The sequence below is a fragment of the Amphiprion ocellaris genome, chromosome 20 (genome assembly GCF_022539595.1).
Source record: "Amphiprion ocellaris isolate individual 3 ecotype Okinawa chromosome 20, ASM2253959v1, whole genome shotgun sequence".
Taxonomy (NCBI): domain Eukaryota; kingdom Metazoa; phylum Chordata; class Actinopteri; family Pomacentridae; genus Amphiprion; species Amphiprion ocellaris.
The window spans coordinates 21151271-21176072 of record NC_072785.1 but is presented as its reverse complement, the minus strand read 5'-3'; the positions used below and the strand labels follow the sequence as shown (position 1 = coordinate 21176072).

General features: G+C 38.3%; 1 protein-coding gene across 3 annotated transcripts in view; it reads left to right on the top strand.

Moving 5' to 3' along the window:
* Positions 1-24802, top strand: part of sntg2 (syntrophin, gamma 2) — a 116534-nt gene that overhangs the window by 47629 nt on the left and 44103 nt on the right. For 2 of the 3 annotated variants that reach the window (XM_023261194.3, XM_023261191.3), the window contains 4 exons: positions 7202-7326; positions 17975-18104; positions 19823-19861; positions 21457-21573. In XM_023261194.3, the coding sequence (XP_023116962.2) occupies positions 7202-7326; positions 17975-18104; positions 19823-19861; positions 21457-21573 (411 nt within the window). The remainder of the gene's footprint in view (positions 1-7201; positions 7327-17974; positions 18105-19822; positions 19862-21456; positions 21574-24802) is intronic. The other variant, XM_035943928.2, reaches the window with a different exon arrangement.

The following is a 24802-nucleotide window of genomic DNA, read 5'->3' as shown; positions in this document are numbered from 1 at the left end:
GTTGATGTAAATTGCAACTTGACTGATGAGGCATACGACTGCAAAGTGATACTTGTAGTTTCTCAAAATTCTTAACAGTTATAAGATGGATTGATGTAAAATTTTGTACAAATACAGTTGCGAATCATAAGGACTTCTTGATGCAGTGCCACTTGGTGGTCAAGGTATTCTCTTGTCCAAAACACTTCAAACAACCATTCACTGTTGCGATACTTCTAATTCACATGGCCCTCTTGTACCACCATGAAGTTACTTTGTATTTGCTAGTGCAATTTCTAAAAACTGTTGGATTGATTCTCATCACGTTTGGTTCATACATTTATGTTGCTGTCAGGATGAACTGCAGTGTTGGATGATCTGTTTACTACAATGCAATACATAAAACATTATGTGCATGTCCACGTACTGATTTGAATTTAGTCGAAAGCAAAGCTGGGCCTAAAGATTGCATTAGCACTCATGCAATTTCAAAAGGTCCTTTTAAGCAGGGAACTTAGATTTCACTGAGCTTTGTCTTCAGTAGGCTTTTAAATAATTGTTTTTCATTCATTTTACCTTTGAAACATTGGTGCTCATGAAGTAGTGATTGACGAATGTCAAGAAAAAAAACTGTGGCTTTATTCCCTGTTTTCCAGTTCCACAGTGAAGGCAGGTGTTTTGTCTGTGTAATCCAGTCTGACGGCTTGATAGTTTTCCATTTCCTGCCACCTCACCGAACTCTGCAGAGCTCCACTTGAGAGTTAACTAAAACATTTTGTCCTGGGTTGACATAATTTGAGCAAAGGAAGATAATTTCTTTAGAAATGTAGTAATTACTGGTGAGGAGAGGTCTGCATACGACATGCTGTAGCTCAGACTCACTTTGCAAAGGTAAGCACTTTTCCTCTGCTGTTCACTCTCGACTACAGTCCACCCTGAGGCTATTTTAATGCTCTTGTAATCTGTTCAGCCATTTTGAACTGAGGACTAGACATGTGATTTGGTTCCTGTGTTGTGAGCTCACACCTTTCTGTGCTGTGTGTGTAATGATAAAGGAGCTACATCAGATTGTTTAGAGAAGTTTTGGGATTTTGTGCTGACAGATAATCTTTAGCTCCAGGAATGATTCGGTGTTTGATGTTCACCCAGCTTCACTCATTTGATCCTTAAGCCTGTAACTCATTAGATAATGTGTAATGCATCTGTTCTTCATTAAGTGTGGCATAATTTGCATTTAAATGTGGCGCACTTCCAGCTATCAAAGCTTTTGTCAACACATTGTGCTTCAGGAATTGTAGAATGACTGCTTTTTGATGCAGAGCATCAGTCTCAGAGGGGGCTGTATTAAACCTCGAAATGTTGAAAAATTTTAGAGGCGTTGTGAAACATGTCACAATCTGCTGTTTTTGCTGCAGTGCCATCATTTCTGACTTTCATACCAACAGTAATAGAAAATCAAGATACTGCAATAGTTCACACTGGGAGGAGAAATTGTATCACCCCCCCGGAAATTAGTGATTGCACACAATTTCTAGGATTGCTACAAGTTCTAGCCCTCAATTCAGGCAACGTCAAAATAACTGTAAAGAAGAGGAATTCTTGGCAGAAGTATTATCATTAAATTTCTAATTTCTGGTGTTGCACCCACTGCTTTTAAAAAACGTCTGTCTACTCTGAGCATTTTCATACCGACTGAATCCCCCTTCATGTCCAAACTCAGCTCATGTACCTTGCCACAAACTTCTTGATGAGTTTCAATCTTGAATCAAATCCAGACACTCTTCTGAAACTGCAGTGACCAGGTTCACAAGTGGCTGCTTTTATATAGAATGTCACTGTGGCCGATGATACCCTCCTGGAGCGTTTTAAGAACTTAGTCATAAGTTATGTTTGCGAAACAACAAGACGCTTTGTTTAGTAATACTCTACACTTTAAAATGGAGCACCACAGGGATCCCTAGTTGGAACCCTTTTTTTTCTGTGTACATCTTTTTTCAAAATGCAACATAAATGACCGTTCCCATCCTGTTAGGCTAGAGAGCTGCTTGTCAGAAGACTGAACTGTTGCTTGGTCCAGCCAGACACAAATCAATTTTATATGGATTTTTCCTTGCATTGTGATGGTTGCATAATTTCTCAGAGCTGCACATTGAAGAATTGTAGAATAGCCCTTGATCCTGCTATTACTTTTGAGCCACACATCAAGTATGTTTGACAGCTGCTCTTTCCTTGTGTCACAGCCAGGGTACACTAAGCTTTATCCAATACAGAAACTGAAATCCATATTTTTGCTTTTATATCACCAAGAATCCATTACTGAAGTGTGCTGATTTACGGCCAATTCCTGACAGTAACAAGAGGTCTAGAATTGGTCCTCAACACAGCTGCCAGATTTCTTTTAAGGCATCAAATTGACGGGCTCCTTCCCATATCTGCCATCTTATTGTTCCATTTCATCCATCGTGAACACTATGTTCTCTAAATGATGGTTGTTCTAGATTTAAAGGTTTCATTTGCAACATTCAGGACTACTGTATGTCATGAGCGCACCAGCTGTTGAGACCAAAACAAATGGGCCCTTCGCCACATGTACCCCCGCACTTTACTTTGATTTCAAGAGAACCAGCAAAAGCCATTTCAGCCAGGACCAGGAGCCCACACTAGCATTGTGAAATGCAGCAAATGGTTGATGGTATCGGTTGATATCGGAATCGAAAATTGAGCGTTGGACAATATCGGCATATCAGTTTTCGGCAAAAAAGCCAATATCGGACATCTCTACTTTTAAATCTAAAACATTATACTATGTTAGGGCTCATCCTACGTTTAGGGTGCAATGACTTCTTTACTTACACACTGTGTGAGGGAAGTATCAGACTTGTGTTAAGATACCTGAAGTAGCTCACAGGCTTTGGTACGTTTGAAATTGATGCTAAAATCAAGCAGGCCTGAAGACATAGAGAAATGTATTAACACGTGTGCTTTAAAGTAGAATTAATTTCATATTATATGGAAGATACGTGAATATGTCAACCTCATTTATTCAGTTAAAAGTTATTGGTATATTACTCACTAATATGGTTTATGCTAACAAGCCAACATTAGTCATGCCACTTAGAACCTATCTAATGATAAGACTTGACAGTAAGTGGGTCTAAATATTTAATAACAATCTCCACGTAAGAACTAGTTTGTGTGATTCGAGCCATTTTGAGTTAGGTATGTGTAAAACTTCACTCAGGATACATTTGAAATAAGTGTTTCTTAAGATTGAACTTTCAAACAGCTGTTTCAACCAGCTCCTGGCACCAGTTTAGCCCTCCAATTTGAGCAAGTGAAATCCAGTTTAATGGATGACTGGTTATTAGGTGCTGCAGTCCACTATCCAGAGACACACTGCAGACTGCTACAGCAATTCCTTCAAACCCTCTGGATGAGGCAGTGTAATAGAATTTCTGTGTGCTGGACAGAAAGGTTATTAAAGAACTTTAAAGTAGAATTGACATTTCAGTCATCATGACAACACTTTATTCTTTGTAAAGAATTGGATACAGCAATCATCCGTAATTATATTTTGTTGTTTTGTTTGGTTTGTTTTACAAAACCTTTAAACTATTGTCAAAAAGAAAACTTTACCACCAGGTAGTTTAAATTTGAGATACTGCACCCAGAGACCACTTTTTCCACTCGTTCCTATTCAGAGTGGATTCTAATGTAGAGAAAAAGTATTGACCATTATATTGATGGTGAATTGCTCTGAAGTGCAAAGCAATTTGAAATCTCAGTTGCTGCCATGTGTAATGCCACCATCAGCACGTACCCATAACCCACAATTTTCAAAAACAAAAAGCTGTTTCCGTACCACATTGACACCTTTGATAAGCGGGGCATCTTTAAGCAGCACTTTTAGCTTCTTCCTGATGCTCATTACTACCTATGAAAAGTCTGAATGCACCTGCATATTTGCCACAGTCAGAAGCTTGTATACTGCAGACTCTCTGTTAAGATAATCCATTAAAAGGAGCTCACAGAGACACACTGGCAATGTGAATGCAACCTATCAATTTAAACAGCAAGTATATTTCCCCCTAAAATTGCTTCATGACACTACAACACTTGAGATATTTTCAGAGCCAGAGCCAGTCTTTAATGAATACTAACAGGACATTTTCTGGTGGCCTGTTTTTATTCAATTTGCATCCATTTTCTCTGTTCCCATGTGTCTGTGCGTTAGAAGTGTGGAAATGCACTATATATGTGAAATAGCTATATTTTCTTTTGAATATTTGCTCTTGCAAAGATGGCTGTTCATATTGGTATTGAAACTGTTGTAGTTATTATTTCCTGGGGACCTTGGGAGGACTTGCTGTTTTTCTGGTGACAGCTAATAAGGAGCCAAAGAAAAGTAGAAAAGTAAATGTATTCCAGCTTTTTCTATCGACACTGAAGAATAGATGTTGCATGGTTTGCACAAAGTTGCCGTGGGAATTGTTTAATTGTCCTGCCAACTCAGTGGCTAAATGAGTTCAGGCTTTCCCTGCTCAATTTGATCATCTGTTAACTTCTCAGTTTTTCTCCCAGGATTGGTTTGTAAATTGTAAGTTGTGAAAAATGCCCATCACAGTTCCCATTGCTCATTTCAACAATGCAGCACTGCTGACGTATTCATTTTCTAGTTAAATACGTAAACAATAAAAGCAGAAAATAAGGGGTTTTGAAATGTTGCTTGTTTCGTTGAGTAGAGTCTGACTCTGGTCAGCTTTCACTCGGAGTGTTATTTGCTTGAGCAAATTTGACACTGTAGCTACATTGTGGAGACTCCAAAACAACTGCACCAAAACACTTTCGAGTAATTGGTCCCGTCAAAAACAAACTCTGTGTACGTCCTCAACGGGACCCAACAACAAGGCATATGCAGCAAATTTGAGCTTGCGTTTCCCATCATCAGATGCTCTTTCGGGATGAAGAAGAGGAAATATAACAGTTACTGACTCGGAAAAGCAACTAAGTACATTACATTCTGCGTTTAGTTTGTCATTTTTACCCTAGGCACGTACACCGATGAGTGAAAGCATTATGACGGTTCACAGATGAAGCAAATAACGCTAAGAATGATTCGCCTGTGACATCAGCACATATTAAGGTCTGGGATATAATAGATGAAAAAGGAACAGTCAGTTCTCCTAGGTAACATGTTGGATGTGCAGACATAAAGACTGTAGTAATTTTGACAAGAGCCAAATGATTATAGCTGGATGACTGGGTCAGAGCGTCTCTGAAATGACAAGGTCTGTGGGGTTCACACTTACAGTGATGCAAATCATTAATAGGTGACAGGGTCTGATCTGCTGTAACTTCAAATTGCAACTTACAAGACGTAAAGTACAAGAAAAGCACTCTGAGAGCGCAGTACTCCACTAAGGCTGATCAGTTGTTGTATCATTTCTGACGGATGAAATCTTGTAAAAATTCATGGCAGAAATCACGGCACCATTGAATGTGACCATTTAATATAGATGCACCCATAAACAAAATGACTGTGCACTGAGCACAGGCGTGTGTTATGCATGTGTACGTTATGCACGGATACCGAATTGTGTGACCTAAATATGTAGCGGGTGGCGGGAATTAATGGGACTCAGAAACACCCCCACAATTTAATCAATTGTACCTTGTATCATTTCCAACGGAGAAGTCCCCAATGATCAATATGTTGTAAGATCGCAATCATGTGATCGTCAGCAGGCAGCTGATGTAGCGTTCACTTGTTGTCATGGTTACAGTGACGCCGTGCCGCTGTCTCACAATGATACAGAAATCTTTAACAAATCCTTGGATCCAGACTATAAGCTGCGTCACTGCCAAAATTTGATCGGGTGGTTATTGTGTGATTTCTGACCTTCCCTGAAAATGTCATCCAAATCTGTTTGTCTGTGTTTGAGTAATGTTGCTAACAGACAGACAAACAGACAGACAGACTCATTTTTATGGCACATGAAAGACCAACGGCATATTCGGCTGGTTTGGTCTTAATCCATCGTCGTATTTGTTTACTCCTCAATAAGTAGTTGAGTAACAAAGAAACAAATCCGTGAAAATGCGTTTTCCAGCTCATCTACTGATTCTGCAAACTCCTGGATTCAAAATTGCATTTTGAAGCTAGAACTACCTACTTATTTATTGTCACAGTATATGCTATATACAGTATATCATGAACATTTATAGATATTAGGACTATCTGTGGGTGAATTAATATTAAATGTACTCGGTACCATAAATAAGAACACAGATATACAAAAATAGTTTTTAAAAAAAAAAAAAAAAAAAAAAACTTGAATAAAACTAAAATTGAAATACAATAGAGCTCATGTAACTGGCACATGGGCATTGTGTCTGCATAGCAGGGTTGAAAATTAAAAATGAGAGGTAGAGCACAGTTTCATCAATAAAGTGAAGCAAAAAGTGCTGTATTTGTTCTGTTAACAAATTGTGTTTAGCCCTGCTGAGTAATCTTTCAGTTTCAGTGGAAGTCCATGCTAAATGTAGTTGTTAGAGTTGGCAAATTACTTTTACATCTTGTCTTAACCACAGTCTATTGATCCTGGTTCCATTTTATTTGTGCTGATTGCAACAGAAGTTATTTTTTCTTGTTTGCACAGAAAAATCCTGTAGTTCATTCCAGTAGATGCAAAAAAAAAAAAAAAGTCAGTGAAAATTCTATGACGTCTGCTGTGGTTCCCAGCCTCAGTCCCACAGGTATAAAGAACACTATACTAATACTATTAACAGTTTACAGTGCTGATTAGTGTTAAAGTGTTGGGGCATATTACACTCTTCCTACCACCGCCAGGTTTTAATGGGTGAAAAATTTGTGAAGACATTCAAGCTAAATGTAGTGTTAAGTTGCTCTTACCCCAGTTAAATTAGATAATTAGGCACATAAGGAAAAGAAAACAGAGCTGCTATTTGCAGTGTATTTTGGAATCTGTGAACACTCTGAGAGTCTCACGCTGTCTCAAATATAATAGGTTAGAACCAGTTCACTCTGGGGTCCATTATTTTGATGTTTACATACCACGGAGCTGAATTCCCCTGGTTAAGAAGGGAATTCTTTGTGCATGTAAATGGTGCAAGTGTTACATCCAGGCCACATCCTCAATGATCAAAAGGACTTGGCGAGGGAAGCAGGAAGCTCATTGCATTGTTCATGTATTCCACGCAGGCTCCGTCGCCCCCTTCGCCCTCAGCTAATGAACCAAAGTATGAGAAGCGCTGGCTGGATGCCGTCTGCCTGCCCTTGTTGATGGCCAGAGTCTCCAGATACAAAGCTGGCACAGATAAATTAAGGTAAGGGTAATCCAGCATGATATAATTCACCTCTAAGGTGCACAGTTCACTGAGCACAGTTGTTGGCTTAGCAAGCACTTTTCATTTTAGGAGGAGGATGTTAATGCCAATATCTATGCACAGGCATAAACGGCTTAAAAGGTCACCGCAGCTGTGAGGCTGTGGCTCAGAAGGTGTGACTGCGAGAACACTGGTCGAACTTGTAAATGCCTTTGATTATTATACCTCCCCTTTTTGTATTGATTTTCTTGTGTACTGTAATTTCACCACCATTTTTCTTCAGATGCTTTTTCAATCTGCATTTTCCATCATAGCCAAACGGTGGGACCAAATAAACCTCAGAGGTGTACTGTTTGACATTGTTTAACGTTTGACGGTCAGAACCTTACAGATCCCATAAAGCATTCTAATATAAAAAGCTGAATCATTTTTATTTCACGCTGTATCAGCCACTTTATTGGGTTTTTTGTTTCAGTTGGTTTTCTGTCACTTCAACACAATAATTGCCTTTGTTTTTATCTTGTCGAGGTATTTGGGTAATGGCTGATAACGACCCAGTGTGTTGTGCGCAGTATGCTAATATAACAAGAGATTTCAACACATTTACATGATTGGCAAGTTTTATTTTACCTTATTCCTTTTTCATATGTGAATCAAGTTGCTTCTGATCTAAAGGTCTATATTCTACAAATGCAGCTCTTAAATCATGAGCACGTTATCAGTGACAAATTGGTGTAAAAAGATATAAGTACAACTGCATGTACAGTGCAACACGGTATTAAACGATACATATTGTTTGGTCAAACAGTACAGTTTTGAAAAAACTAAAAACGCTGCGCATTTAGTGTTATGTATTTTAGTGGAGACAAATAAATGAAGTTGTGCTCACACATTTAACAGTACAAGATTCTTTTTGAATTTGAGCCATTAAGCACAGTACTGTGATGTTTGTATTGGATATTTTTGTATTAAACAAAGGAATCAAGCAGGAAAAAGCCCAGAGAAGCTGCTGCAGTTATGGTTTAAATATACAAAGACCAAAAGATAGTTTGTTATCATGAATTTAAGTGATTGTGCATATGCTCTAAATATGTAGTGCTACCATTTTTGTGCAAACAGCCGACATAATGAAACACATTATCTATTTTAATTGCTTTTTATTCAAATTTAAAATGATACACCTTTGTCAGTTTTCCTTATCATTTCTTACACTCATGCATTAGTCTGAGTCCAAGTCTCTTACTCTATAGGGCGTGTCAAGCTGCAGTATTCAAAAAATTGCAGGTACTTAATGATAAATAAATGACAGAACTCTACTCGGCACAGTTAATTAAAAATGTTTATTAAACTTGTTTATTGGTGGCCGCGTTGGGTATTATCCAATTTCAAGCCCAAGGCAGCTGCCAGTGATAAGAAAATTATTTTTTAAATGCCTTACTGCGTTGTTGACAGTCCTCCCAGGTTAAAGGTGGTGGTCAGTCTACACTTAAACAACACTTCTGCTGGACTGATTTTCAAACACACTGCCTATAAACTTCTCCCCAGAACATTTGTATACACAGTGCTGCTGGTCTGCAGTGATTCAAGTAACTGTCCTGTGCTGTAATTGTTACTAAGGATTAGGAAAAGAAATAGACCTAGTGCTAGTTATCAAAAGTACTAGAAGTGAAAACTAAACTCTGTCAATGACTAGTATTACATCATTAGATTAATATTTCTCATAGCAATAGTTCACACTTCATGAAAAGCAGCAGATTCCCACAATGGATAAGCTACAACCCTTAAATGATAGGATTTTTCCATGAAAAATTATTTGACTATTTATTAAAATAGTTGCTAATTTCCTCTTCATTAACTACCCTCCACAGCCCCATCAGATGAGCTCAAGTACCCCTCCATCAGCACCACCCAGTGATCCCAAAATGTTCATAGGAGTTAATTAAAAAGTGCTCTTTGAGGCAATGTTTTTTGTTTTGTTTTTTTATACAATTTGATTGTCAATGTTTAGTTTGCTCAGACAATGGTTGTTTTTGTATTACTAATGCTTATGCTTTGACTGGCAAAGCCAGACATTTCAGCAATTTATCCTTTACTTTTAGCTAAGTAATTCAAGTCATTTTCCCCCCAAACTAATACCGCTTAGAACCACAAAATCCACTGGTGGGCTTGAAAGACATGTTATGCTTAAAAAACCCACTAATATTAAGCCATTTATCATAGCAAGACACTGTAGAAACAGAAACAGTTGCCTGATCTGTTCTCTGTCCATGAATGTACTGTGTGCCATGTAGTTCTTTCAAGACAAATTTTACATCCTAAAAAATTAAATTTTGTGTTTCTCAGCACAACTGAGAAGCCATGACTGACTTAGCTGCGACCAACAGTCATATGACAAAAATTCAGTCATTCTTCGGGTCAACTGCAGGCTTTATTTACAGAAAGCAAACAGGAGATGACAAGAGAAGACTGAGAGGAAAATAAGACCTACTTGATAAATATAATAAAACAGCATGGCTCAAATAACAACATACAGAGGAGCAGGATGTCAACAAGTGGTTGGATCATACATTCAACACAGTGAAACATCCGTCTAGAGTTGACGTGCCTAGTAGCATGAAAAAATACCCGCTTGGTAGAAGTTTATCCTTCACTTTTAGCTGTGTATTCAAATTGTCCTTACACCATAGTGTAAAGGAATGAGGAAAATCCTAAATTTAATGAAGTAGTTGCAGTTGAATGTATAAAGATTATTTCACAAAATCCATCTGCCACCTTTTGGCTTAGGGATCCCCAAGAATCCTAAAGATGACAGAAAATCAGACATCTCAAAACAAAATGCAACATTTATCTGTAAGATAGCAGTAGTAAACATGGGCTTCTTACTTGTCTACTAATGTATCACTGCATTGTCCAGAATACAGCAGCTGATTCTCATCTGCATCACAGTCTGAGGACATACCTCTGAAGTTCATCTTTACCTCTAGGTTGTATTTAGATGAAGCAACAATCCTGCAATGCTAATTCTGTCAAATGTTTAGTCTGATCAGCAATTTAATGACGGCTAAGTGGGAGTGAAATATTGAAGAAATGTATTGAGGAGATTTGGAGCTTAGTCGCACTAAGCCTAATAACCCGCTTCTGAATCAGAAATAGCAGAGTTCAGTCAATAAAGAGTCCTGGAGGCAGAGAGAACATCAATATCAGAGTTTACTCCATAAAACATGGCTGAAGCAGCTATATCAGAATGCACAAATACAGATCATATCAGTGTGGAGGTCGATGGAGGTGAACGGCAGAGAACCAGGACAGGATCTCAAAAGTGTAGTCAGACTTATGTATTGTGATATCATTCGTTTTCTTGATCTAGTCCTGTTATGGTCTATGACTGCTAGAAAATCCCCGTTTTCTCATTGATATGTGCATTTAGCATTTTTGCTAGATCAGACACAAACTGCAACTCAGAGTTTTTGTGACTTTGTACCCCAAATCCTAAAAATACAAGACTTTTTCATGATTACATTTCCCAGAACACAACGAAGCATGCAAATGAAGCATAAATCTTCATGTTGAAATCATCAAAAATGCATTAAATTTCTCATTAAGTCTGATTGCAGAAGGCAAATCATAACACATGCACACGGTAGATCTAATGACTGAAGCGAAGGGTAAGTATTCATGTCCTCAGGCCTAAAATCTGATTTGGGTTGGATCTCTTAATTAGCAGATTGCTTTGATACCGAGTTAATGTGGGTTTTACTTGCATATCACAAATCAGAATGCCATACCCAATTAGTTGTTACTAATATTATGTATTCTGCTCTCAATCTGCCTCATAATAACAGTAAAATAGCAGTAAAGCAGGAATATTATCAGTGAAATTGTTTTAGTTTTTTCAAACCTCAGCTTCCTATTGTTATTTCTATTACCTCGGCTCAACCTGAGCCCCACTCAAAAATCATCTGTGCTTATTCAGTTAGATGTTTGAGCTTCAGTGTGCCGACTGATGCACAGAACACACGTCTGCTCACAGGAGAAACGTACGTAGCTACAGACATGATTTTGCAGCATAACAGTGAATATTGAGCAAATAATGGTCCAAAAAACATCTTATTAAAGTCATAAGCATACACATCTTCAGTGTGTATGGAGGGGAGTTTTAAATTATATGGTCAACCACTTGGAAGCATATAAAATTTAAGCTGAACCACATAAACAAATAAATGATTCTGTTGTAGCTCCTATGAGGCTTGGATCTGAACTGCCCTGAGCAGCTGTCGTTTGTTCCATAACATTTAAAACGCCACAGTTTTTAAACACGATCGTTCGTGATGCCATAGTCGTGTGTACTGAGGTGCTGTCCTTCATCAACTTACAACTTCAATTTACATTTGAAAGCTGGAAAGTTTACCTGACATATTAAACAGCTGGAATGTTAAATTATCCAACACAGTGCAGTCTATTTGTCACTATGGTATGGAGGATTTCTTCTCATTGGCCAGAATTTTCAGTCCCAGTGCCAGCATGAGGAGCTTCCATTAATGTTGATGGGAAGGTGTTGTTGATGCTCATGTTCTCATTCAATGTTAACGTGGACTCTGCAGATTGTATTGTTTTTGTGTCTGGAAGGTAATTCAATACAGTGTTCCAGTGATACTTGTTGGTACATTTTTTCCTGGTTGGGATGACAAGTTTTTCTCTCGATTACTGAAATGACATCCACTCATGTTTAAAAAAGAAAAAAAAAAAAAGAGGAGTCTGAAAACAGGGCCACATGTGTAGCTGACAGTAAAGAAGCAGAGAGCAAGCCTGCTTTCTTTACTTTGCACACATTTTTCCAGCAAGGCTGAGGTGTCAGAGCTGCTCCTCAGTCTGACAGCGAGGTTTTCTTAGCCTTTTGTTTAAGCTGTCAAAATGGATACATTTGAAAGAGAAGAAACTGCGTACATTAATGGGGTTTTTGCCTACAGTACTGTGTTAATGGTTTGTTTCTTATCTAAAAGCAAGCAGTTATTTGCATGAAGTCATCAGTTATATATAAATGTAATGCTTGAAGTCTTAGCCCTCATCAGTTTGATGCAATCCAGTGAACACTATCTAAACCAGCAATTTAGAAATATAAAAACAATATACCAGATTTGCAATTAATGTGTCTGTCTATAGTGCAACCAAACAACTTGCGATAAGAAATTACTTAAAAATTTTATCTGTGATTTATTTTCATACTATAAATAGTGCAAATATTGTTTTATTATTCTGTTATTCTATCATCAAAATCAAAACTGATCCACTTTTGAGCTATATCCAAAAATGACCAGTTACAGCCAAGTATTGACTGCTTCATAGAAGAACCACTTTGTAATAATAATCATGCATCAATAAAGGCACATTCTGGCCCATAAAACACACAGTGAACTGAATAAAAGAATACAGAAGTACAACCTTGGTGAAAGAAGCTGCTTGGTGTGCAAACCTACATAGTAGACTCAATATGGGCTGAATATAGCTGCATCTGATGGAACAGTCTATCAGTAATATGACTTGTAGACCCCTTGGTCATTAAAGCATTTAAGGTATCTATATAGTTGGACATAAACATGAATGTCTGCCCAGAACAGTTTTCATAGATGCAGCAAAAAACTGGGAAGCAGTGCGTCCTAAAACAGGCCCACTTCACCTTCACGAAGCAGATCCTGAACTTTGGCAAAAGCACGTTGTCAAGTCTGACGCTTAATTCAGCTGTCATATATCTGTGTTAATCTCATTACCTTATAACTCAAGTTGTCATTCTTCTGTTGAAGCTGATGAATATGGATTCTTCTGGTGTTTGATTGCACGATTCCTTCAATATCACATATCTAATCATTTGACAGCGATTTAATTACTTTAGACACTTAGACACTCACAAACTTAAAGGATATTTCAACCTGCTGTATTCGCATTAAGGTGGCGATTGAGAGTCTATGGTTCATGCTAGCTGTGGGTCACTTTCCATCCACCTCTACTGTAGAGATTTGGGTAAACGAGGGGCAGCACAGCACACATGAGCAGCTTACTTCAAGTGACAAGCACAATGTCCCTGCAACTTTCCAAAGAACAGGATTCAGTTCTGACTGAAAGTAGACAGAAGTTAGCCAACTGGAACAGCCATTTTGCTAACTCCACTAGTTATATGCATCCAGGGATACATGCACATGTGCATGAGAGAGGCTGACCTTCTGGAAAGTGTATATTGTATTTTGTGATATGTATGCGGTATTGTATACAGACTGTATATACAATAACTGATGTACACAGTTTCACCAATTTGGATGTTATCAACCAATCATGTCCTGGAAAAGTTTGCATTTGGAGAATGGGATTGGGGTAGTGCGAGTCAGCGAACTTTTACCAAGGATATTTAATTTTGAGTTCTGTATTGGACCATATTTATGATATAAAATAGTTTTGACTGTTGCTTTCCTTCACTGTGTATCAGTCTGTGTTTGGTTGAGTTTAGGCCCTAAAATTACTTGGTTAAGTTTAGGATCTTGGTTGCTCTGTTTACTATATGCTTACAAAATGATGACTCCATCTGAGATTTTACATGCTCTTATTCATGCAACCTCAAGAAAACATCAACAATGTCAGTTGCTATTTATCAATAATCAGGATAAATGATAACGTGCCAACTGAACAGAGAACGTCATGACTGGCCCATATGTATTAGCATGACCAACATTTATAAACAGCCATTTAATTGACCGATAACACTTTTGCCAGATTTGCAAGTTTTAAAGCTCTGATTCACTGTAAAGGCGGTGAAAAGCAAAGACTGGTTCTACTGTCGATTTGGTAAAATTGCAATTGCTTGCATGCATGCCTTGCTTCCTTGTAGATCCTTTATGTTCAGTCTGACTCCAAAATGGAAATAAAGGATTCTTATATGGAGAATTAACAACTAAGCATAAACACACAGGGTCAAAAAATCGGGTTAATTTCATGAAAGGGATTGCAACATTAATCAAATTAAAATACTGCACTCTGATGATGCAAGTCTATGTTTTTATTTGAGCTGTACGTTTGATCACTGCCATGGATTCAAAGCCGAACTTAGATCTAGGCATTTCTTGGTAGGAAATCAAAAGCAAACACGTTTCTCTCACTCATTATGCTGAAATCAAAATGCCCCAAAGCCTGCCCTTTTCCACCGCCTCACTAATCAGTAGCCATGGCACATTTTCTCTCTCGTTGCTGTTCGCACTCCACTGAAACTAATAGCTGGATTCCTCTTCAGAAACACTTCCCCGCCGTATATCCTTCATGTGTTATCCTGCATGTTGACTGGGTGATACGTCCACGCTCTGTCTCCGTGGATTTATTACTGCCTAGTCAGCAGGCAAGGCACAATAATTTGTGCTGTTGGGAACAGTGCAGCTGTATGAAAGAATCGCACTCCCTAGATCCTATCTCTGACTAGGATTTCTGTCCTGCTCACTGAAGGTGGAAGGATTTTAGCGGCTCCTCCTGACAGGGTTGTGTTCTCCTGACACTGATCTGCCAGCTGTCCGTTCCTTTGATTAATCTCTGCCTTTGGAGCTCTTCATTCATTGCACTTTCATCCTTTTTTGCATTTCCCCCATGACTGTACGACGTCAGATGTTTTACATTAACTGAAGGGCTCCAACTGATATACTGTAGATTCTGTGTCTAATGTCTTGTCATCAGCTGCTAATTTTATCTACTCACTAAAAGACAAATAGGGGTATTTTGGCGTTGCTAGTTTGCAAGGAAAAATATTCTCAATATCCATTAGTGATGCTTTATAGTCATACAATTCACAGCATTTAGCTAATTTGGCTGCGGCACACTGACAAAAATAGAATTTGCTCCCTTGTTAAATCAAAAAACGACATTTAAGTCCAGTCAAAATCACCCCTGGAGAGTCACTGGGTCAGTACACAGGCAGCGGAACATAAGATTTTAACAAGCCTATTGCAGATACAGTATGAAAGTCATGCTCACCAGAGGATTTGTTAGGAATGCTGACTTTGTACCATGTAACCTTAAAGAGCTGCTGTGTCTGTGAGTGAGGAGGAACTGTCTGGTTTAGGGGCTGTCTTGGAAGATTTCCCTCTTCATACTCTGTGCATTGGAAGCTTTCTATTATTTCTGTGTTTATTAGCTTTCATCTCACGTACCGTCCCAACATCTCCCTGCTGCCGCTGCTCAACATTTCTTCAACCTTAAGAGTTTTCCTTAATGTTGCAGATTTTCCACTCCGATGCCAGGGATTGCTTCACAGTCACATACAACTGTTTCTATGCGTAATTTTGTTTTTTTTTTTTTCTTTACAACTATCTCTGAGGCTAAAAGTGCCAGGAGCGTGCAAATGCACTGAAATTAAATGTCAGAAGGAATCACATTTTGCTGATGAGTGTGATCCCTCAGATGACCTCATCAACACCCCATCAAGAGAGAAATTTAATTGTGTCTGTAAAGCAGTGCACTTAACCTGAAGGCACTCCAAGGAGATGGTAGTTTTCTTTAAAAAAAAAAAAAAATACCCAAATGAAACCAAATATGTCAAATCTCATTCCTTCCTGTAAATGGTTTGTGAAGGGAAACTTCTCTACATCAACTGCAGCGTGCTTTATTTTGACATAACCAGTTTGAGGATGTCACTGAGGATGCTCTTTTCAGTTGTTAGTTATTTTTTTAATGCATTTTTTCCTAGGTTTCTTAGGAATTGGTCAGCTTAAATTATCAGGAATATAGAAATTAATGTCAAAATCTAAAAGTTGAAAAGTTTCTGTGAAAGGAGTGGTTCAGTATTTGCATTCTGGTGGAGTTTTGGATGAGATGGTCAGTACCATGCTTACATCTCTGGTAACTCTCTGGACCCCAGAACTTGCTGGCAGGTTTGAAAAACATGTTTTCTTTAAAAAATTGCCAAGCTTACACTGCTTATTAGAGTCATAAACTGTTAAAGCAGAAAGGACGGTGAGATTTTCGACTTTCCAATTGTCCTTCAGTGTATTATATGTGACACAGGGTTCCATCATGGAAATCAGAAAATTTTGATATTCCATCAAAATCACTTTGTTCTACATGTCCCATTAAAAAAATGCCAAAAATAAACAGTTTGCACCAGATTCTGTTAAAAAAAACAAAACAAAAAGAACTACACTCAAACACAACACAAGCCTTGTTTGACTGAACAAACGGAAGATTCTTATCAATCGACTAATTTAACTTCCTACTAGAGAGCATGTTCCAAAATGTTGCATATTTATGTCATTGAACTAGAGACTATATTCACAAGATAGACATAGCAGCGTAACAGTGACTGTGTAGATACCCATTGGTTTGTGAAATGTTATTTTGAGGCCTTGACATTTAGTCATTGCCATCTTGATGTTTTGAAACCCACCATAACAAGGGCGGGGTGGAAGTGGTTGAGAACTCAAGGACATTAAAACTATTCTGCTGTTTTGTCTATTTTACTCTGAATGGAACCACAGTTTATTAAATGACCATCATGCTATATTGAGCTAGACTTGAAACTAGCAACTGGGACCATAAACTCATGAAGAAAATGTTAAGTTAAATCAAATGAGAAGTAGGATCATTTTCTCATTGGTCTCAACAATTGGACATTTTTTTTGTAACCAGAATTGTTACCTCCTGTTGGCCCTTTTTTTAAAAAATGGAGGCTTAGAGTAGGGCCTGACCGATATGGATTTTTTGAGGCCGATGCCGATATTTGGCAAAAAAAATTCGGATAACCGATTAATTGGCCAATTAATTTTAAAAATATATAATAAATAAAATAACTTTTTTTTTGGTGCCTTAATGCTTACAACAGAGGTATGAATTACAGGCAGAACATTTTACTGTTTTGCAATACTTTTTCCTGAGAAAGTATTGTATGAAAATATAAAGCATGACCAACACAATGAAGCAGGTGTCACTTGTCGTGGCACATGGCAAAGAGAGTTAAACTGAAAAAGGAGATGTTGAGTTATTGTTAATTTCACAGCATCGGCTCAGCCCACTCCTGTAGTGTTGCCTGGTTGTAGCTTACTCCTGTATGTTACTGAGAAGACAGCAGTGAGGATTGAATGGAGTCAGAGCTACATATAATGGACAAACGGCACAAGGACATTATTCTGTGAGACTCCGACACTTAGCAGCATTTACTGTTTAGTGCGAAATTAAGAATATATTGGCGTTTGATCGGCAAAACTCCAGCCAATGACGATTATTTTGAAAAAGGCTATTATTTGCCAAGTGAATGGTGTCCGATGAATCGGTCAGGCCTTAATTTAGAGTACTTCTACTTTGCTTTCACTTTTCAAACCCTTTTTATAGTCTATGCATTAAATACACAAAAGCTCTGATGGTATTTCCGTTAATTTACAGCCATTAGCTGAACTCTGCTTTTAATTACATTTAATTAAAACATTTGTAAACCAGACACAAATGTTTTTATGTCATTTTTATAATTGGATGTCACCAGCCCATCACAAAAAATGATCTAATGTAGTAATAGAAGTTTCACAGCTTAAGGAGTGACTGAGTAACAAACTGCTTCAGCTTCACTTTGTGCAATCGCGTCTTCAATCTTTTGCTCCTTTTCTGTCTAATTTTGACGTCTGTGTTTCTCCAGGTGCAACTGTTTTGAAGTCTTTGCCTTGGATGGAGCCAGCACCAATATTCTTCAATTTTGCACCGCAGCAGAAAGCACAGACTGGCTTCAAGCAATATCTACAAATATCAATGACTTGACGCAGGAGAACGTAAGTCCATCTCTAGACATTAGAGGCTCGGTTGGATCTTTCTGCAAGGCTTTATTGAAAACGAGGGGTGAAAAGAAAATCTGTGATTTCAACTTGAATAGCTTTATAGATATTTTTGTGTTTAAAATGTTGTGCAATGAAATGAGTTTTTGTCAGATTTTTTGAAAAGTATTTTCTGCTTTCAGAATCTGCTGCATCAGTTACCTAATTAAAGTTAGGTCATTTCAAGTAGTATAAATGCACTGATTATTAGTTCATAGAATTTCACAAACATTCGGCAAGCGATATATGATTATCTTATGATATTTAAAAGTCTAAAACACCAACACTGATACTTACAGTACAATATGTTTTGCCCACATTGTATGTATTTTTCCCCCCTCACATATTAACATGGTTTTAATAGACCCTTCCTGACACTCACTCGTTGACTCACAGTGGCACCTCTCCCCCTCTGCCGACAAAAAAAGAGGCTCTCTCATACCTAATTAATGACTGCTAAGTAGTCATTCGGCATGTGCTCTTCTCTCTCTCATTTCCTCCTATTTCACTTTGATTATCACACTGATGATGCAAAGCTTTTTGGTAAAGGATGCAGACGTACTGTATGCCTATGCTTGACGATTGCACAGCTGCCTTTTTTAAAGTGTGATTAATTCATGCCTGCATCACCTAATTACGGACGTGGAGTGTGATTGCTAAATGGCCAATCAGGAAGTAATTGTGTGCCCGCTTTGCGAGAGAGCGGAACTTTTGTTTTAATGACCTACAACCTTTAAATAGACTCTGTGACACCCCTAGGGTCCGTCTCGACTTTTTCCATGTGGGTGAGTGTATTCTGGCACAGTGGAGGATTATTTGATGCCCTTTGATGTTCTTTCAGACAGTCAAAAAAAAGATTTGGGCAGCTTGTTGGTGCCTAATAATACACAGATTTCAGGTGACAACGAACCTTCTGAATGCAGCTGAGGTGGAACAAGCAAGTAGCAAAGCGCCGTGCTGAGTGTGATATGCTGACACACCAGGTGTGCTTTCAGCGTGACAATGTTTTGCATGGGTTTGCAACATTTTTCTGGCAGAGTGATAACCTTCCAGAGAAAGGTGCACATTTTGAAATCTGCTTCTCTTTCAGAGTGTCATACATGTTTGGCAGGTGGTCTTTAATCGACCTCTATAATAATTCACTGACTTCAGCTGTGCTGGTTGCTGCTTTAAAGATCAAACTGAAACAGAACTCTTATGGGACATGCTGGTGTCTGATCTGGCTAAAGCACATTGTATTTTTATGGGTCACATCCTGGGATTGCATACATACTGTTACTTTGTATATGTATTAAGCCTTTCTTCTGCATTCTCTTACTCGCGAGAAATCAGCAGAATCCCTATTATGTCAACAGATAAGAGACATTAATTTATCGTGGAAGTGTTTTCCCATGCTGTCATTTAAGGTGCTGTTTGTCATGTGAATGGGATGAATTAATTAGTGTGAGTGCCGTTTGGCACACATTGTTATATCCAGATAAAGATGTTGCAAGAAACTGTTTAGATTTTATCAAGCAGCAGAAAAAGTGTATAAATAAAGTGTGAAGGTATGTGTGTTAGGAGTATCTCAGCAGTTTAATTCACAGCTATTAATGGGGTCAGAATGCTTTTATAAAATACAATCTGCAATGTAGTCTTTTGTAAATGTATATGTCATTGTTTTGCTTCTCTTGTAGATAAAGCTAGTGAACAAATACTGCTCTTCGGATGATCAGGTATGCAGACCCTGGCTTAACTCGACACACCAGCCCAACATATCTTCTTGAAAACTGATGTCTAATTGCCATAAGTGCAACAGCCCCTTCAACCGCTTCTGACAGTCCACTTTTAGTTGGTAGTAGAATGGATACAGAAAAGAAAAACAGTGGAAGATGCCAGACCTCAACTGAAAACGCTGTGGTTTTATGATATACTGCTTATCGCTCAACGACACCTCATGAATGTGCATTTTGACTGTAAGAGCAATAATCTGTACATCTGTGGATATGTGCGGGGGAGTGCTTGAGAGAGCAGATGGTGTCATGAGGCAGCTTTTCACTGCAGAACCTCGAGGCAAGCATGAGGTGGCATGAAAGTTTACAGGAGCGGCCCCCTAATTGGCCCTTTCAGCCTTTCTGTTTCCATTTGGGATCCAACAGCTTCGACCATGATGTTAAATCCAAGAGTGCTAGAACAACAACAAATACGAGTTACTAAACACAGCTCCAGCGTTACAACCATGTAGGTACTAGAACAATTTATGTTAGTCTGTAGTTCATGTTTAAGTGCTCGATTTTCAAGAGATTGCTACACGACAAGGGTTTCAAAGGGTAGAAAAACAGTGCTTGTTGTCCTCTCAGAACTAACCAACAGCATTTATCTTCTCTGAATTTAGACCAACACAGCAGTGTTTCAGTGCATGTAAGAGTACATTTTTCAGGTTGTATGGGAGTGTTTTTGCAGTCAGAACAGACACAAAGGTTTATTCTGTCTTAAAATGGGTCGTAGTTCCTACAATGGAAAACAGCCTATGAACTCCAATATTTTTCCTGGCCTCCTTCTGGATATGGTTAGTATACTTTACTTTTTTGTGTTATACTGTGTGGCCTTACAAACCAATTTATTAAGGACCATGGTTGAACCCATTGTGTCATCTCTTCTAAAATATTGGTTAGATGTTGGTACCATGGACGTTTGCAGTTGTTCGTTAATTTAAATTAGGCAGCAGATGGTGACTATCAAAGTACCGATTCTTAGAGTATCTTATCATTATCATTAGCGATAACTGCAGCTCTTGTAACAGATCTGCTTGGAATCTACAGAGTAAAATGCCGATTGGCCAGTTAGCCAGTTGGAGAAAAAGCATTTTTGGACCAAATCTTCATTACTTAAATAAAACCGTATCTTTGAAATGTGAAACGGTATTATCAGGAAATAGATCGGCACCTGGGCGTCAATGTACACTGGTAATAACAGAAGTTAGCGGTGTAGAAGTTGAAGCAGTGCAGTACAGATAGAGAACTTGGGATGTTTCTCTGCTTTCTCTGAGAGCAGAGAAACATCCCAAGTCAATCTGGTGTAGATCAAAGGTAAATTGTTGCAGTGCGGCTGAGACTGCAGCACCGCTGTACTGAGGAGGATCTTTTTAAATGTATAACTTCCGAGCTGCATCAGTGTAGCTTGTGTTTAATTCACTTCCATTGGCAGGATATGTTTTGCAATTCTTGTATGGTAACTGAGCAAGAATAGATTTTTTTTTTATTTTGCACATTTTTCACTTTTTTAATCAAATATCAAAATGGTGTAAATGTCATCCTTCATTTCTCTGCAGATCGTTCACATGGGCTGGGCGTGTGAAAGCCCTGAGGGCAGCACTGCTGGTCCAACTTCAGTATTCAAGTTCCTGGCACTGAGAGGACCATATTTTTATATCTTCAGAAGTCCCCCGGTAACTAGTCTTTCATCATTTTACAATTCAATATGCTTTTCATTAGTCACACTGAGCTTTATAAAATCTTTGGAAAGAAATAAAAGATTTTAATATTAAATTTATTTGAAATGCTTTTTCCAAAATCTGAGGCACATCTCTCTGGCCCTCATGACTCACTCTCAAAAATCAAGTGGAGATAATTAATGAGAACTGTTAACTCAGCATAGCCTAGGAGTTGTTAAGAGTCTTTTTGAATTTGTTTTTATAAGAAGTGTGAGGATTTCACGCTGCTGCTTGCTAATCTGTGTTTGTCCCTCACTGTGCTGCATGTTTCATGTCTTTGAAACAAGTTGGCAGCATTTGTAAAGTTCTGTATGCTTCAGTTTTTATTGAATTGAGGAAGACAGGCATGCAGTAACTGCTGATGAACTGATATTTGTTGTGGTTGTGGCTCAGTGTTAAGTGACAGATAAATGAGATGTGCTGCTGACTACAATGTGGTTATTTTCATTTTTACAACTGAATGTTAATTGATCTGTCAGCATATATGGCTCTTCATGGAATACCAGTAGGGCCATTTTATTCCACCCCAACAGTATACTAGATAAATTCTTTCTCAGACTTGAATTCTTTGGGCTTTGGTGGGTCAGAACCCCCAATTAGGGCTTGAACATTTATAAAGAAGGAAGGGCTGTACATGTTTTATGCCACTTGAAATGTAAATATAAGAATATTTTTCTGGATCATTTTATTTCCATACACACATTTTTAATTTTGGTTTTAAGAAATTGAAAACTCTATCGCTCACTGGCATGTGCTAAGAGTCATATGTAAATATAAATGTAGCTATACGTTGCGGTGACGTAGAAGTGCAGTTGGTTTGCTTTGTCTGGTTGGTAGTGATATTCCATGTTTACATGGTATTGATTGGGTCGGTAGGGACTTATTTGAACAAATGTCATGCTGCTGTGGAACAAAATGTAACATGCAGTAAGTTGTATCAGGCTTGTTAGTGATGCAAACACAAGAGCCAGTGTTCTGCCAATGTAGCCACATGCTGTTTTCTCATTTTAACACCTCTAACAACCTGTTCATAGACTCAATCAGCTCAGACGTCTTCTGGCTTTACTGTGCTGTGGTAATTTGGGTAAAAGTAAGAGTTGTTCAGCTTGTGTTAGCTTCAAGTCAAACATGATCTGCTCCGTTTGAGTTACCATTGTTTGAACTTCACAAAGAAACTGAACACAGGGACATAAAAGCCCAGACCCTCTGTAGTATTGTAGCAGTACAACTGTAGAGCAACACTTATACTACAGAAGTATAAATGTTCACAGGAATATAAATGAAGCTTAACCATTGTATGAAGTACATTATGGAGTTAAAACAAAGAGGTCAAGCCATTTCTATTCCACTTCCACTTGTCCACATTTCCAAGTATCCGTGGTTACAACACTGAACCCCATATTGCACTAGATGTTCAGGTCTTTCATATTAGCACACTGCTAGCAGTATTTACATTCATTCTACCAAATCACTCCAGAATGGTTCATATTAATTGCAGATGGTTTGCAACACTGAAAAGTCACAGGGGCGACTATTTCATCTTAAGCTTTGACAGTGGTGACTTAATCAGAAGAAATGTGGCTTTCATGATACAAATGAGTCTTTCAGGAATGTGTGTTTGCTTGTAATTGACTGGCAAATGCAGCACTTTGCAGGACAGTGTCAATAGACCAGGTTTGTTTGTGCTCAGTGTTTTTGTTATGCTGAAGTCGCGTGCATTATACCCCTCCACAGATTGACTCCAGTCACATAAATGTAAGGCTTCTGTTTGTCATGCCGGGCTTAACTTAGTCTAAATGCTGCCTTACTGACATTCGTAACAGTTTTCCACTACGAAGGTGGCGACGGCGTAGTGTTGGTGCAAGATGCAGCTTGTCAGCATCATCCAAGAACCCAGAATCACAGTAATTAATGCCCTCAACAATGTTCTAGTCTGCTTATAAAATTTTCAAGGCAAAATTCAAGTTTTTTTTCAAAATATTTACCAGAGATTAATGTTTTTTTATGCTAATGCAAGAACTGATTTTTTATTTATTTATTTATTTATTTATTTTATTTTATTTTTTTTTTACTTTTCAGAGGCAATATACCGTAGATATGTTTGTTTTCTTTACATTTGACCAGTTGCACTCCAAAGAGCATCGTCCCCTTGTACTTGACGGGTGAAAAAGCCAGAAACTAGGCAGGTTTTGGAAGCTTTTGCACAGCGTATTCATAACTGAGGTCTCCGGAGAACATGTAGGCATCATCCACAAAATAGCGGTAGAATTTCTACCAGGGATATTCTCTCTTTGCTGAAGTGATGCCCGCAGCAGGATGAAGGTATTCAATTCATAGTGTTGCTATGAGGCCTCTGACATGATGTATAAAATAGTTTTGTACTGTATTGTACTACATTATTTCTACAATAAACTTAATAAACAGATATATTCTGAAAACAAGCTGAGATAAATAAGGACTAGTCAATAGATCATGTTTGATATAGGATCAGTATCCAGTTGGAGCTTAAAATGTTGCCACTTGACTCTCATGGGTAGTGAATGAAGGATGTGCCTTTTGTGCTGTCTTTGTTTGCAGCACAATAAAAGATCTGTTCTCTCACTGGTATAAAACCCACTGTGGCGCAAAATGTGTCCTTTTCATCCTCCTCGTTTAAGAAGTGTTTCTGCAGGTTAATCACATTTACTCTCTGGACGCTGTGATTTGCAGTGCAAAGATGGGGTCTGCACATTATGAGTCATTCAGTTTCTCTTGGCCTGTCTCTCCTGCTAAGCTTTTGTCACCCTTTAACACACTTTGACAAGCTGTTGTGGCTCACTTTCTCCATCTTGAAGGTTCCCGTAGCAGAGGTGTGTGTGCACGTTCTCTCTTTCAAAGTTTATACTGCAACAGGCTTTCAGTCATGTTCTAAGCTGCGCTATGAGGACAGATTTCAGCCCATGTGTTTGTGGCCTCGAATACCTGACAATCGCTGTGAGGATCCAGAGATAACATTGTGTGGACCTTCTGTCTGAAAATCAGCTAGTGACAATGACTATTAATTGTAATTAATGGAATTACAGTCACAGTTGTTTGACGTACGTCCACAGACATGAATTTTAGTGGGTTAATCAGTGACTGGAGAAGGATTTTAATAAATTCAGAGGAAACTCCTGCAAACAGCCAGAAGCAACAAACCAAACTA